The 15,990-nt window shown below is 40.9% G+C and overlaps 1 protein-coding gene across 2 annotated transcripts in view; it reads right to left on the bottom strand.

Annotated features, from left to right (window-relative positions):
* The window catches only part of LOC146656475 (uncharacterized), a 35,255-nt gene extending 19,603 nt beyond the window's left edge, over window positions 1-15,652 (bottom strand). The window contains exons 1-3 of one of the 2 annotated variants that reach the window (XM_085427214.1): window positions 15,362-15,651; window positions 8,527-8,964; window positions 8,234-8,436 (exon numbers count right to left, since the gene is read on the bottom strand). In XM_085427214.1, coding sequence (XP_085283340.1) covers window positions 8,234-8,436; window positions 8,527-8,964; window positions 15,362-15,437 — 717 coding nt within the window. In that variant the 5' untranslated portion in view covers window positions 15,438-15,651. Of the gene's footprint in view, window positions 1-8,233; window positions 8,965-15,361 lie in introns of both variants that reach the window. The other variant, XM_085427213.1, reaches the window with a different exon arrangement.
* Between the last annotated feature and the right edge of the window lie 338 nt (window positions 15,653-15,990).

The following is a 15,990-nucleotide window of genomic DNA, read 5'->3' as shown; positions in this document are numbered from 1 at the left end:
CAGACGCTGTGTTTGTTAATACTCCTCCACAAAACAGAAAATACAAGTTGTTTTGGTTTGGTCAAAAGAAAACACTAGAAAAGTCACACATTTTTAAAACCTAGTGGGAGTGCTGTTGAGCAAGTATTGATCATGCATCCCAACACATACGCCAAGGTGTGAAAAAGGCATGGGTCACTATCAGCAGAGGTTTTGGGTGAAGCTGCTGTGAGACCTTGCCTTACCTGTTGAGATCACTTGATGAAAGATGTGAGAGAGTGAGGCGTCTGGGGAGAGATCTCAAAATCGCTCCTACATAAGGGATGTTGTTCCATTTGTCCGTCTGTTTCCTTCTAGTTGGCATCTGACCTTCTCTCTGTGCAGCTTTACTGATTTGATGAAGGCCCAGTTGGGATAACCACGTGTTGTAAGAGCTTTCTTTACATGTGTGTGTTCCTTTTCTTTCTCTAGAGGGAACGTTTTTCTGACTGGCGTTGCAGGTCCTGATGACTCCAAGTTTGTGTTCCAAAGGTCAGTGGGAGTCAAAGAGGAGGTGCTGGTTTGTGTGTGGGGGCTTCCGGCAAACTATTATCTTTTGCATCTTCCACTGAGTTGTTGTGAACAGTGAAGGCTTTTATTTCTTTGGTTTGCTTTTGAGCCAGGTGTCATGCACCCATCTGTACCAGTGGCTAGGTGTTGTCCCTTTGAAAGAGCCAGGAGCTTTACTTTCCACTTCGTCCATGTAGAGGTTTGCTGTACTGGGTGACACTGGGGAGCACGTGGCACATCAATGTTTTTGTCTGTAGAAACCCTCGGCGTATCTAAAATATGTGGGGGTAATGCAAATCTGATTGGTGACACAGCTGGTTCTGTTTGCTAAGGAGCTGTCTTGCTGTAGTCATTTTCTGACCGTCTCCAGTGGGACAGAAGTGAAAAGCGAGACCACATCAAGGAAACAGAGTTTTTGGGGTGTACCCAAAGGATACAGTTCAAACTCTTGGCAACAAATATGCTCTTTGATGTTGATGTGAGCAGGGTTACGTAAGCGGTTATTAACAAGAGCAGCAAGTCTCCTTTGCTTTCCTCCTACTGCTAGCGCTGCAGTCTCCGGCAGCCTGAACAGCATAAAAGCCCTCAAAGGAAATGTAGCTGTCTGAAATATACTGGTGCAACAATTTCTCTGTGAAGCATATTAAACTAGACTTCTGATGCCTCCTTTGACTTTGGGCCAGTGCTGTCCTCCATTGTATTTGCCATTAGATAGAGGGGAAACTTACGACTCTGTTTCTCCAAAACTCTCTGCTGTTTCACTGCACTCTGTCTGTTTCCTCTTCTTCTGTCCATCTCTGCATGCTTGGTGTGTTTCAATCCAGGTATCAGCTACAATCACTGTGTTCAAACCAGCAGACCAGTCAGCTTCAGGGCAATCAGCTGATCTCTAACGCAAACAGTGTGACTGACATGAAGTTGTTGCTCCATGGCCCATTGTTCCGAAGAAAAAGACACTTGGCCAGTTTGTTGGCAAAAGTTAACGGGTAAGAGTAGGATAAAAAAATCCAAGAATATTAAACAAATACTAGGAATGACTGCAACAGGCTGCACGCAGGTTGATGCATGTGCACCAATGGCTTCAGTGAGTTATCACCAGTGTCCTCTTTTGGGTTTTGTCTACCACACATAACCACATAATATACACTTCTTATCTTCTCGTCCCCCACAATCAGGGTCAGTTGTGTCGGACGACGGACCTGATTCTGCTGGAGGACTTTTCCTCTCCAAAGGTTAATCCTTCTTTCTACCATTGGCAATGATTGATGGAGTTTTCTCTCTAATATTGTAGTATCTTTATCTTGCAATACAAAGTGGCTTGAGATGACTATTGTTATGAATTAGTGCTGTCAGCAATATTATCACCAGTTTGAACCAATTATATGTACATGCTAGGGCTGCCACGATTAGTCGACTAGTCACGATTACGTCAAGGATTACGTCGACGACTAATTTAATAGTCGACGCGTTGTTTGAAGCTTTGTAAGATCACAAAAGACGCAGGAATAAGTGGCAGGATTTAAGAGTGTAATAACGGACTGGAACAGAAGAGGGCAGCACTGCATGTACAAGGATGCCAGCTGCCGTTAAACCCCGAAGAAGAAGAAGCTGTGTCCCAGAATTCATAGCGCAGCCCAGCTCAGTTTCCAACAATGGCAGCAGCTAGTTAGTTTTAATATTACTCTTATTATTCTTTCTGGGTCAGAAAATAAACGTTTAACATATTTTCAGGCGAGAATGTAGCTGTGTAAACCTCAAATATCTGCTCAGTTTATCAAGACACCACATATTTTCAAAAGCGCTCCGACGTTTTCGGAGACGTCTGTTACCCACTAGCTCGATAGTTAGCCGGGGGCAAGGTCACTAGAGCCGTGAGAACACCGGACTCCCGGCAAATCGCGTCTTTCGCTACTCAGGTTAAACATGATATATGAGTCACTTAGATAAATTAAAAATGTTATTGTTTGGCTTTTTTAGTATTTTATTTGTTCCTGAGTAAATCGGTTTGGCTGAGATTAAAGTTATAGTTTTTACACAGCTGAATAAACGTCAAGCAGACAGCTGATCATCAGAAGTGTGAGATGCTCGAGAATTTACTCCAGTGTCCTGTTATATTTTAGATAGCAAGGAGTTTATAAAATTGTAATGAAATTTGCAGATTGTTTCGGTGAAGTTTAATAAACTATCATCTTGTCTTTATTTTTAGTTAGCACCTTAAACACTTACAGCTGTAAGCTAATGATAGTTATATAAGAGCAGATGCTGCTGGTGCAATAAGCTGTACCTGTACGTCCAATGGATTTGATTAGTCGACTAATCGCAAAAATAATCGGTGACTAGTCGACTATCAAAATAATCGTTTGTGGCAGCCCTAGTACATGCCTACATGAAGGTACAGGCCAATGAACTGTAGCGTCGTGAAAAGGCAGCAACCATGAGGTTATATATATAGCATTCATATTATGTTATGTAACACCAAATGTTCATATAAATGCTCATTTTATTTGTGACATTAATAGTAATATCCCACTCACACAAAAATATAAATTATGATACTGATATCAAAGGTTAATGCAGTATGAACATGTAAAACTTCTTTATAGAGTCTTTTGAGTCGTTTTTAATCTGTGTAAAATGGTAACAGTCAGCACAATATGCAAGCGAATGTAACAAGTGCAGCTTTTGTACAAACTAGACCTTGCACACATCCAGCACGTGTCATCACTGCTGGCTGTAGGGAATTCTGTTTGTAACAGCCATTTAACTAAAAACAGAACAGGAGATCATAGCGGCAATAAAATCATTACAGTCTCGCCGATCACCAGGCCCTGATGGCTTACCGAACGAGTTTTATGCCGCCTTTGCTGGAAAACTAGCCCCCGTGTTAGCTACATTATATACTGACTCTCTTGCCAAAGGTGTTTTGCCTGATAGCCTAAATCAAGCTTGTATAACATTACTTCCCAAAAAAGACAAAAACCCTTTGGAATGTGGATCCTACAGGCCGATTTCACTCCTCAATTCAGACTACAAAATACTAGCGAAGGTTTTGGCCAACCGATTGGAAAATTTTTACCCAACATAATCTCTTCAGATCAGATTGGTTTTATTAAAAACTCCTTTTTTAGTATTCGTAGACTACTCAATATAATGTACACCCCCAGTCAAGCTGAAAGCCTTCTCTCCATGGATGCGGAGAAGGCTTTCCATAGAGTAGAATGGGAATATCTATTTGAGACCTTACAAAGATTTGGGTTTGGAAGTTCCTTTTTGTCCTGGGTGAAATTACTCTGTGCCTGTCCTTCAGCTATGGTACTCACTAATAACCATTATTCTAAACCGTTCCGCTTGCATCGTGGAACCCGTCAGGGCTGCCCCCTCAGCCCCCTCCTTTTCGTGTTAGCTATTGAGCCGTTGGCAATAGCTATAAGAAGTAATGGTGCCATTCAAGGCATTTCGCGATATGGAACTGAGCATAAATCTCTCTATGCTGATGATCTCCTGCTGTTTGTGTCAGGCTGAGGTAACAATTCCCTCCATTCTTGAACTTTTTGATGCATTTGGGCTTGTGTCAGGCTATAAATTGAATCTACACAAGAGTGAATTACTGCCTCTAAATATGCCTCTTTCCACATTAGCAAACATTACTGTTCCCTTCAAGATTGCAACGCACAGTTTTGTCTATCTAGACATAACTGTGACGAAAAACCTCAGTGATCTCTTTAAAGAAATTTTTACTAAGTTACACCTCAGTATGCAACAAGACTTGTCAAAATGGTCGCCGCTTCCTCTCTCGTTAGTTGGGAGAGTGAATGTAGTTAAAATGTCTGTATTACCCAGATATCTTTATCTGTTTCAAAGCCTCCCTATATACATTCCGAATGCTTATTTTAAGAAATTGGACTCTGTAATTACATCATACCTTTGGAACAACAAGAAACCACGTTTGCATAAAACACATCTGCAAAAGTCAAAGCAAGACGGAGGCCTGGCTCTACCGAATTTCCGTTATTATTACTGGGCCTCCAGTTTACGCTGTCTGACCTACTGGCTGCACTAACAGAACGATTGCAGCGGACCCGTATGGCTAGATATGGAGAAGCTCTCTTCTGGTTTTTTCTTGCTATCGTCTGTCGTAGGTGCATCTATCCCGTTACCCAAAAGCCTGTCAATTGAGAATCCTGTAGTTAATAATACTATCCAGATTTGCTTTCAGTTTAGTTTACATTTTGATCTTCTGAAGATGTGCTTAGGCAGCCCAGTAGCTTCCAACTATGTTTTTTCCCCTTCAATGTCTGAGGCCACATTTCAGGGCTGGCAGAGGCGAGGGCTGAGATCTTTAAAAGAACTATTCATTGACGGCACGTTCACCTCATTTGAACAGCTGACTAATAAATACAACTTACCCCCCTCTCATTTCTTTAGGTACCTACAAATACGACACTTTCTTTCAGGCTCTATCCCAGGGTTCCCAAATAACCCCCCTAATGATGTAATGGATGACATTATGTGTTTTAACCCGGCTAAGAAAAAGGCCATATCATCAATACTTGTTCTGATTTTGCGCCTGGGTTCTTGTTCTATGTCTGCAATCAAGCGATCCTGGGAAGAGGATCTTGGAATCTGTGTTGCTGAAGCCAACTGGGGCAATGTTTTAAGTAATATTCACTCGTCCTCCATGTGTGCAAGACATTGGCTTCTGCAGTTTAAAATAGTGCACAGGTTCATCTTAGCAAATCAAAACTGGCAAAGATGTATCCCCAGATTGACCCAACGTGCGAAAGATGTAAATTGGCAGAGGCGACCTTGATCCATGTGTTTTGGTCCTGTCCCAAAATACAAACGTTCTGGACGGATGTCTGTGGGGCTTTGTCATGCATATTTGGAATGAGAGTGTCACTCAATCCACTTTTATTTTTATTTGGGGTCAACTCCGATGGTCTGGCACTACCAGCAGGTGGTCAAAGAGTTATTGTCTTCTCTACACTATTGGCAAGACGTCTAATACTTTTGAAGTGGAAGGACGCAGCCCCGCCCACAGTTTCTCATTGGGTTAAGGATGTATTATTTCATCTTAAATGAGAGAAAATTAGGTTCGTTTAGAGAGGCTCTGTAAATAAATTTAACAAAGTCTGGAAACCCTTTTTGATAGTTTTTGACCAACCTGTGTTTTGACCAACACAGGTTCAGGAATGACATTTATTTATTTATTTATTTATCTATTTTTAATTATATTTGTTTGCTTATTTTTTCTTTCTTCTTATTCTGTATACCTTGGCTGGTGTTATTTTGCATTGTATGTTTTTCCTTTTAAACTTTTGATTACTTGACAGCGAACAGGGGTGTTGTTTGTTAGGGTGGGGTTTTATTTTTATTTTTTCCCCTCTTTTACTTTTATTTGATGCTTTGTATTTTTGTATTTCATTGTGGAAAATAATAAATATATTAAACACTAAAAGCATAACAGAACTAAACTGAAACATAGTCTTTAGCAGAATGCTTGATTGGATACTGTATGAACTGATGCTCTAACTGTAGCTGTTCAGTGACTCGGGTTCAATAAGACATTACACTGTAAAATCTTTGGGCAGTACTGTATGTGTTATGCCTGAAGATTAGTGATGTGCCATACCACTGATCTCCTTTCTGATCCGATACCGAGTAAAATTCAGGGTGGTATCGATGACACTGATCCGATACCGATACTTTGTGCAAAAACTTAATGTGTTATTGTATTTCAGATTATAGCTTCGTAATGATTGCAGGACATCAGACTGCTTGTTCTTATTGTTTAATTATGAAGAATTATCATATAGAAATAAAGAACCTGAAGCTGTGTGTCGATGCTATTTGAACACACATATGTTGTCATTTAACATGTAGATACTTACCTGGACGCTTCAACAAAAACCTTCAACATTCACACTTTCCCTCGTTCACAGCAGTGCTGTGCAGTGTTGGTCAAGTTACTTGAAAAAAGTAATCAGTAACTAATTACTGATTACTTCCCCAAAAAAGTAATCCAGTTACTTTACTGATTACTTATTTTCAAAAGTAATTAATTACTTAGTTACTTTTAAAAACACGACTTACAACCTGAAGAGGTGATAAAGCGATAGATCTTTCAGCCCAATTCTACTTTTTCTGCATAATCCATCATACAAAATGTAATCAAATGGAAAAGTCTCTTTTTAAAACTTGTTTTATTAGTTTTAATCTTTTAACTTTATGCATCAAGCAAAAATTTAATTATATGCAACATTCTCTGACTGGAAGAAATTAGTTTAACATTGAAACCTATTTTCTGCACATTCCAGCACATAAAATAAAATATTTTTTGTGTTTACACTCAGTCTTTCAAATAGATGCAAGTAAAACACAGCAGAAAATAAATAAAGTCAAAGACTCAGCGGTCCTGTTGCTCTATTTTCACCTGTAAAGCAGGAGTGGGGTAGGCGGAGGTTTACCCTGGTGCAGGTGTGCCGCGGTCAGTGGAAGAATCCGCGAGTTTCTCTGTGAGTTTCCCATTACGTCGTAGCTACTCGGTGCTTGCTTGGAAGTTTAGGGGTTTTTTCGCTGTAAAAAGAAGTTTTCTTCCCACGCACAGCGGACACTAATGTTTTTGTCACTTTTTATGGAATCAAACTCAAAGTAAGGTCAGTACTTCCACGCTTTAAACGCTGCACGCTCATACTCTCTCCACACTCGATATGTGATCCATTGTTGATCTGCACACAGCTGTTGTCACTAACGGCGCACTCGCTTACGTCACTGTCATGAGACGTTCTCGCAGAAAAATCACGGTTTTAGTAACGCAGTAACGCAGCGTTCCTACGGGAAAGTAACGGTAATCTAATTACCGTTTTTGCAATAGTAATCCCTTACTTTACTCGTTACTTGAAAAAAGCAATCGGATTACAGTAATGCGTTACAAGTAAGTACAAGTACTGCCCATCTCTGGTGCTGTGCCACACTACACATTTTGGTATCGATCCAGTACCAAGTAAATACAGGGCCAGTACTGTCGATGTGACTCAGGCAGCTAAATGGGGGAGAGTAGTGTGCCACGATTAATGAGACGAATTCTCAACTAGCAAATTGTGAAACATTTTAAACAGAAACTGGGTTTTTGGAGACCTGGAATGTTTTTGTGTCTTTCAGCACACAAAAAGCTTTGGACATTTTTCATAGTGCATGTTGGAGGTTTATTTTTCCCAAAGACATAATTAACACAGTTCAGCGGGCTACACACTGAAGGATAAAAGCAATGTATCGATCCGATACCAATACTAGTGTTGGTATCGATACTATCGATATTTGGATCGATCCGCCTACCTCTACTGGAGATTTGATTTAGGAAATTCTGACATGCCAGCTCATCTGGCATCTCACTATCCAGCTGCCAGGGCTATCCAGTCCTGGCAGCTGGATAGCCACACCTTTGGAGTGGGAGTCGCAAGTTCAATTCCCATCCAGTAAGGGTCCTGGCTAGACCCCCCATGCTAACAAAAAAACCAAGCCCTGGAATGGCACGGTTGCGTCTGCAGCTCGGACACAAGCATTTCACTACTCTGCATGATTGTGTATGTCACATATAAAGGTTGCTTTCATCGAGAAACATCGGGGCTACATTAGTCTGCTCAGTTTGCACCCTTGTAAAGTGTGAGGACGGATCAGCTGATGATCAGTGCTGCTTTTTTCTTACCTTACTTAATCTGCAGCATTCATCCATGTACTCATCCAGGCTGTCACTGGTGATACTCCTTTTAATAGGCTCGGGTTCAAAGACTTTGCTTGTCATGTCGTCACAGCTTTGTATTAAGGATTGCTCTCCAAGCCTCGTATCCTCTGAGCCGGTCCTTCCTGTCACAGCCCTGGACTCTTCAGCATCCTCACTTTGTTCAGGACCTGAAACCATGCAGTGGTTCACATCCTCACCTATGTGCAACTCTACTGTTATAGCCGAAGAAATAAGTGTATTTGAATGAATTAACAAACCATCCTGTGTATCCACTGTTGTATTTAAACTGTTATCCGCTGAGTCATTTGCCTGGTTTTTCTCAGTGCTCTTTGTATCTGCAACAAGTCTGTCAGAGAGGACGGTGGGCTCAGAGTTTAAGTTGGAGGAGTCACAGGAAGACTCTCGACTGTGCACCACAAAGCTCTGCTCAGATCCTGTTGGGGTGGATGATGAATGAGCTCCGCTGGGAAGCTCCACTCCAGAGTCCTCTGATTCACACTTGAACAAGTTTGAGAGATGAGTATCTGACAAAATGGCAGATGGATATTTGGAGCCAGGCTTGATCTGAGGCTGCCCAGGCTTTTCATCAAGCTGAGAATTCAGCTCGGGGTGTGAGTTGTCCTGGTCAATAAAAAGCTTCATTTTTGTCAGGACAACCTCACTGTCCAGTAATGTGTTTTTACTGCCTCCTTTACCTGTTAAATAGAAAAAGAAATATGTGTCAGTTGTCATTTTTCATATTTTAGGAAGTCCTTCAATACTGTGATGACTGTCCTAACCATTCTCTGAGCTGTTTGAAACGGTTTGAATCCAGCGAACGCGTCTTTGAGTAAAAAGTTATTCGGTTGAAGAATGTTTGTCATCATGGTTAAAAATTTTGGGAACAGTTTCCTGGTTGAACTCCAGGGCCAAGAATCGTACTTCCTTAGACAAAGCTCTTTCTTAGCCAGACACAGTCGTAGCTTTCTTCTTGTCATATACACGGTAACATGCACGCTACCTTGTCTATCATTATGTTTAAATGTTGTAAAGGAGATACTGTGGAGGAAACTACCACAAATGAGACCTTGTTAACTTTGGGAGGGGTGATATGTGTACATCTGTCACATTGTGTCTTGTACAGCAGTGCAAGTACTTGTCACCACCTGTATGATGAGGATGATATGAGGATCTTGCTGTAGATCTACAGCTGGTCACAGGGAGTACTGAGCACTTAATGTAACGTCAACATGTTGACGGCATTGGGGCATTTTGGTCGAATATATTTCCAGAAAACAAAGGTGGATATCTTGTCAAAGCAAATGCAAAATTAAAACCTGTTTGCTTTTATCCTCTCTGAGTGGAGGAGGCAGTTCTTGCATGGGAATTTTGACGAAACTATAAACGTAAAACAATATGAATGAAAGTAGAAGTCTTTCTTGTCTAAGCACAGAAGAAAACATGTAAAAGCAGTGTGTGTTTGTGAGAAACAGCTTCCCTCTGAAAGAAGGGACATTGTAACTGTAAACGGTGGCGGCCTGAACTGAAAGATGAATGAGACACAAGTAATTTAATAAAAACAGGATGTCAGAGGAGCAGCCACAAAACTGCTGTCGGTTATATTGGATCTAAACTATTCAAGGGCAGCTCCTTTATTACCCGCACAGCTGTCCAGTGTAAACACTAGAATACCACAATGCAGAGCGAGCTCAGGTCTGTCAGCAACTAATAAAAGATCATTACAAACTTTTAAAAGCACAGTTTCAGTTCTATGTAACATTTGGAAACCAGGCTGAAATGAGAATACATTCAAGACTTTCTGCTTTTCTACAAATCCTTCTGAGAGCCTGAGTCCAGGGATACGTTTTAGGTTTAACACAGTTGGTTTTACAAGAAGCAAAACTCAAGAGCATTTGAGCAAAGTGAGCAGATGATGAGCTCACGGCTTAAGGGAGCGATTGTCCAAGGGAGGGGCCCAATATTCTGATAAACAGCAGAGGAATGTCCAGCAGGGATGATGCAGGGGTCACGCACACATAAAAGAAGTTTAACTGGTGGACATGGCGCAGAAATTTGAATTATAACAGACATGTGATCAGAAAAGTTTAAACTGCAAATTAGAATATCACATAATTACAGAGCACGAGATGAGCCTGAACGCTCACGGGAGGGAGCGCCGACTGAACACGACTAAAAGAGTCAGTGAGGTTCAGGACGTCTTTCACCAGAGGTTTCAAAGTTGACATAAATATCAGCAGTGAGCATCTAAAACGGTTGAAATGGTGAATTTGCAGTACTGTGGTTAAGTTTAATGACTCCCTATGATTCTTTATGGTGGGCAGCCAATGACAGGTTACATCAATTATTCTTATTTATCTTGTGAATTTATTTAATTTGATGGTTTTTTATACTGGCGTTACAAATCAGCCTCACAGTGTTTGTAACATCTGCTTATGTCTTGCTGAATTCAGCCCTAAATCCACAAGAAGCAGTGAGCAGCACGTGTCAGCTGATCACAGCCTGCAGCTCACAAAACGAGTGATTATGTGACTTGTAATTCTTTTCCACACAGTGCACTGCTACACCTGATCTTAGGGTTCATGCCAAATCCTATTTTAACACATCCTGGCTACTGTTGTTGGTTTTAAATACACAGCATACAGAGCTGAGCTCATACTGCTGTTAGAACTAAATTATATGTAGCCTGAAAGACAGCACTATACTTGCTTTTAAAGATTGTTACTTTGAGCACATGATAACTATTCGAGGAAATACAGATGAGATTATCAGTACTCTTACAAAATGAGCAGAACATTACATTTAGAAAGCTACACCAGGTATCAGCGTTCTTCATCAACACAAGGTTATAATAACCATATCTGAAATAATGTGAACATTTTAGTGTATTCTAATAGCATCTCACAAAGTGCTGAAGGTAGGCTGAGCAGCAGTTATTATATGATGCTACTCTTCTGTCTCTTTGCCCTCACTCTCTGACCACTCACAAGTTTCCCTTCAGTTGAATTAAAGGTTTTGTTCATTTATTGCATTAACCCAGAGTTAGCCAGCACCGATGCTTCTCCTTGGAGAAGAGGAGGCAGGTCCACACGTGTCCATTAGGCGAGGCTGCTTTGTTATCAGTTGCAACTCCTTTGCAGAGTTTACTTGTCAAAGCCAAATAGCAGCTGATGTGTTTTCAGTGACAGAAGAGCCCACGAATTTATTTCCATAAAGAAATAACAGAAAAGACAAAACCATCAGAGCGATTAAACTATGTACAGCAGCTCGTCTCAATAATCCTGCACCCCTGTTCATGTTCATGCCTGCACACAAAAATGGGCGAGTGCAATTACACACTAAAGCCACGTCGGCCATGTGAACAGACTTCTGGCCATTGTGATCCAATCGCCGTCCATCCCTAAAGCGCTCTCTGTGCAGTAACTGTCAGCTGGACAGGTGTCGCCGTGATCCAGCTGTCCTCATCCTGGCCAAACAACACAAACAGGTATTTTATCCTGTAATTTACAGCAGTCTCTGTCCTAGTGTCTGTGCTTTCTAAACCCAGCAACATATTATTACAGACAGTCCACCAACGCTGCCCCCACCCAAATTCATTCTAAAGCTCGTCTCTGTACGAAGACGTCCTTCAGCTGTTTCCATCATATTTATTCACGTTCCACTGAGTTTTCAATCAAGCGAGTACTTAAAAAGTCTGAGTTGAGGACTAATGCTGTTAAAGTAGAGTAAGCAGAGTGCCCTGTTGCCTTGTCCTGATGCCTAAGCGTTCACACCTTAATAACAAAGCTCTGAGCCGCCTGGAAGGCAGCGGGAAACATCCTGTCTCCGCACGCGCACTGTGTGATGATAAAATGTATGTCGCTGGATTCAAGTGCACCCAAGTGGTATCAAGACCTCAGTTAATGTTGCATTGTGAGTATGGTTTAATGATTATTATTAACAGTTGGGTGATGGTGCTCTTATGGACTTTGTAACAGCCGTTATGGTGTGGTGTCCCTTTAAGACACCCAAGTCGAGGGTTGATGGTGTTATCAGTGTGTGCCACTGCTCTCTCGCTTTCTCTCTCTGTGATTATGAGGACACGTGCCTTCACGCTCGTGCTTAACGAGGGACGGACTTATGTTTTCTTTTCGAGACCCTTTTTTTTGTTTTGTTTGCAGCGCTTGGGTTGTATGAACGCTGGGCATTTTGTTGTTGAGCCGCAGCCGTTCAGCCGGGCTTTTATACGGTTGCTGAAGAATTAGCAACCGTATTAAATATTAAAGAACCACCGTGGATTACTGATACCAGTGTGGGTGTGTATCCTTCCGCCTAGCCTGCTAGGTGTTTTGCCGCCTCTTCTCAACCACACAACACAACCCAACGTTACAACTTACATGTTTGCAAAATGAATTTCCTCAAAAAAATAACAAAAACTTTGGCATCTCAGAATCATTTGTTTTATTACGATAACAAATAAAGTTGTCCAGGTTGTGTTTAATCTGCAGCTTTTCCAAACTGTAATAATAATAATACAAATGCTTAATGTGAGCAGTTGTCTGGAAATCATTTTAAGCAGCTCTGGTGACATCAGATGTTTTTTGTCTGCTGGACATTTTTCAACCAATAATAATGCTGATATGATAATAACCTCAGTTGTTTCTTTCATTTGTGATGCCAGTAACCAGGTGAGGAAGCTAAACTGTGATATTTATTGGGTAAAGGCTATGTTACTTAAAGTTTCCAGTAAAAATGATTTTTAAAATAAAGATAATATTTATTTCTAAATAAAAAAAACATGACAAAAGTATACTGTATGTGTGCAACATGCTGAATAAGCAAAAGTATCATAAATGGAAGAAATACAAACTGTGAATGTGGCTCCAAAGACGATCATCATACACCCTTAAGTGAAGCACTTTTTCTTCCCATGAAATCACCTTCAAACTGCACACGCTCTTATAAAAGGTGGTTTTCCAGAGCCCTTTACTTTTCTTATAGATGTGGACTAAACCTTCTGGTTTGTGCCCTCTGGCTGTCTCTTAATGCAGAGAACGACATTTACAACACAGAACACATATGGAAAGCCTTTGGGCTTAGGTGTTGGTTTAGTTGGCCTCTGACAACACGAGGTCATAAACAGGCTGCGACAGGCCTGCTATTTTTACAGCCCTGCTGTGGTGTGTGTTTGTCACTGTGGGTGGTTAAACTGACCACTTATCATCTGGAGCTGCAGAAGAAGAGGCTTAGGTGGAGCAGCCAAGCATTTTTTGTTGTTTTAGGAAGGCTGGTCTTCTGTATGGAAGCCCGTTTCCGCCACTAAATAAAAACAAAAAAGCTAGTATGCATAACTCAAAATTTTGAGTTATTTTCTCAAAATTTCGAGTTAGCTCTGCCAATCAAAAATATACGTGAATGAGGTCGCTTTCTTGTTACCCGGAAGCATATGGCGCAGAGGAGCGCGCACTCAAAAACGGATCCCAACAAATTGGCGCTTTGGCGAGTACGTTTGCTGATAGTAACACCGTGTGATTCAGCTAATAACAGGGATTTCATCATTTGTGAAGCCAGGCTGAAAACACTCAGCAATCTGTGCGACTGCATGTAATACAGCTTAGCTGTAGCATTTGTAGCTGACGCTTCAGCTTCTGGGTAACGAGGAAATGACGTCATTCACGTAGATTACTGATTGGCAGCGCTAACTCGAAATTTCGAGTTGCTTTTCTCAAAATTTTGAGTTAATAAATCGAAATTTCGAGTTAATATGTCGAAATTTTGAGAAAATACTCGAAATTTCGAGTTGCTTTTCTCAAAATTTTGAGTTAATAAATCAAAATTTCGAGTTAATATGTCGAAATTTTGAGAAAATAACTCGAAATTTCAAGTTAGTTTTCTCAAAATTTTGAGTTAATAAATCGAAATTTCGAGTTAATATGTCGAAATTTTGAGTTATGGATCCTTTTTTTGTTTTTAGTGGTGGAAACGGGCTTCCATACTTCTGGGCTTAGAGCCAAGGTGGTGGAATATTATCAGTGTGTTTTTGTCTACGAGACATCCATCAGGTCTAATTTGATGCTTCCTGTTAGGGACATGGAGAAGTCATCAAATTCTAGTCTGGATCAATTTGATGAAAACTAGTGATTGTCTTTAGTCATTAAATCTTGGTGAAACTGTTTATTCTGAATAAATTATGACAAATAAGCAGTTTTTTCCTGGATTTGTTCAACCGACTAAAGTATCACAAACAAAAAGAAGGAAACTGACATTGCCTTTATATTTTATGTACACAGAACAGATGACAAAGTAAGTCAAGCATCGAGCCCTTCAGTCCTTCCCAGCTCATCGGTCATTACTGGCCTGGGACCGAAAACAGCATCCCCAGTCATAGCCCTTTCTTATTTTCTAAAGCAATGTTGTTTTCAATAGAACATTTCTAAATGTGTTGTCTTATTATTGCAGTTAGACTTGAGTACTAAAAAGAATATTTGCATAACAAAGTTTCACAACAGGAATTCCACTGCAGTTTATCTGCAGTCAAACATAAAATAAATCCGATGAGCCCTGCCGTGAGGGCAGGAAATCAAGCTAGTAGCATATGTTTGCACCTGCCTCCTACACTGAGCTTACATTGAAACAGAAGGCACAGCTGGGGCCCCTGTTATGTTTTCCACTGCTTCCTGACCACGGTGCCATCCATCCGTGCTACTCGGTCTTCTTTATCAAAGTCAGTGGGGCCCCATCTTATCAAAAACCATTAAGATAAGACAAGAATGTGCAGGAGCACGGTAACTCGAGTCAGAACTGCTTCTATTAGTCTCTCCCATTCTTGGTGCTGTCTTTGTGTTGATGAAATTAGTGGCTGTCCTTTAACTGGTGATTAAATGGTTACAAACTGAAAGCTTGCTAGTAGTTGCACAAGTACCACAAACAAAAGCATGGAAACTGACATCAGCTTTTAATTTTATAGAACAATAACTCTCACATGCTGCTCAAGATTCAAAACACTGAAGAACAAGAACAGCTGAGAAACAAAAGTCACGGACATCACTGTGCAAACGACGACGGAGCCATTTCCAAGGCTTCAGGACTTTATGAGAGGAAAAAAGGAGACTTTACCTTTCCTCCAAGGGGCCATGATGGAAAATGACTTCTGCCAGCTGATGACAAGTGCAGCCTTTTTTTTCACACTCATCTCGTCGTAGCAAAATTTGAATTCCAGAAAACTTAAATGTGAGTTTCAGAGAGGAAAGATGAAAGAAAAGGTCCTTAGAGATTCTTCGTGATGTATTCTGCCTTGAAGATCAGCTGTGGGAAAGGTGTCTGTTGTTGGAGGAGCTTGCATAGAGGCTGCCCTCGATAGCGGAGTCATGATTCCTGTGTCCCTTTGCTGTGGTGCTTGAGTAAAAGCAGCTCCCAGGCTGAGGAGGGGCTGGGCTCAGGCAGCAGTGTTCACAGTCAGGAGGAGGAGAATGGCCACGAGACATCGACTACAAAGCAATGTTCGATGAGTGAAGTGCTGCCAGTATGTACACAGCTTAGTAACAAAAACAAATATGAGAAATGAGAAGTGTTTATCTGGTAGTGCAGTCGTACTCTCATTACGTTCTTTTCTCAGTAGGCAATGGATGAAAGTTAATTACTTCAATTTTGCAATGTAAAAATTGTAACTTGTTTCCTTTAAAGGAGTCCAACAATAAAACACGTTAGTTTAGACTGTGGAGGCTGTTTCTCCCAATCACAGCCTA

This window comes from Rhamphochromis longiceps, linkage group LG13 (assembly GCF_057381845.1).
Source record: "Rhamphochromis longiceps isolate RC_006_pf linkage group LG13, R_longiceps_female_GT1.1, whole genome shotgun sequence".
Taxonomy (NCBI): domain Eukaryota; kingdom Metazoa; phylum Chordata; class Actinopteri; order Cichliformes; family Cichlidae; genus Rhamphochromis; species Rhamphochromis longiceps.
This window is presented reverse-complemented; position numbering and strand designations above follow the sequence as displayed.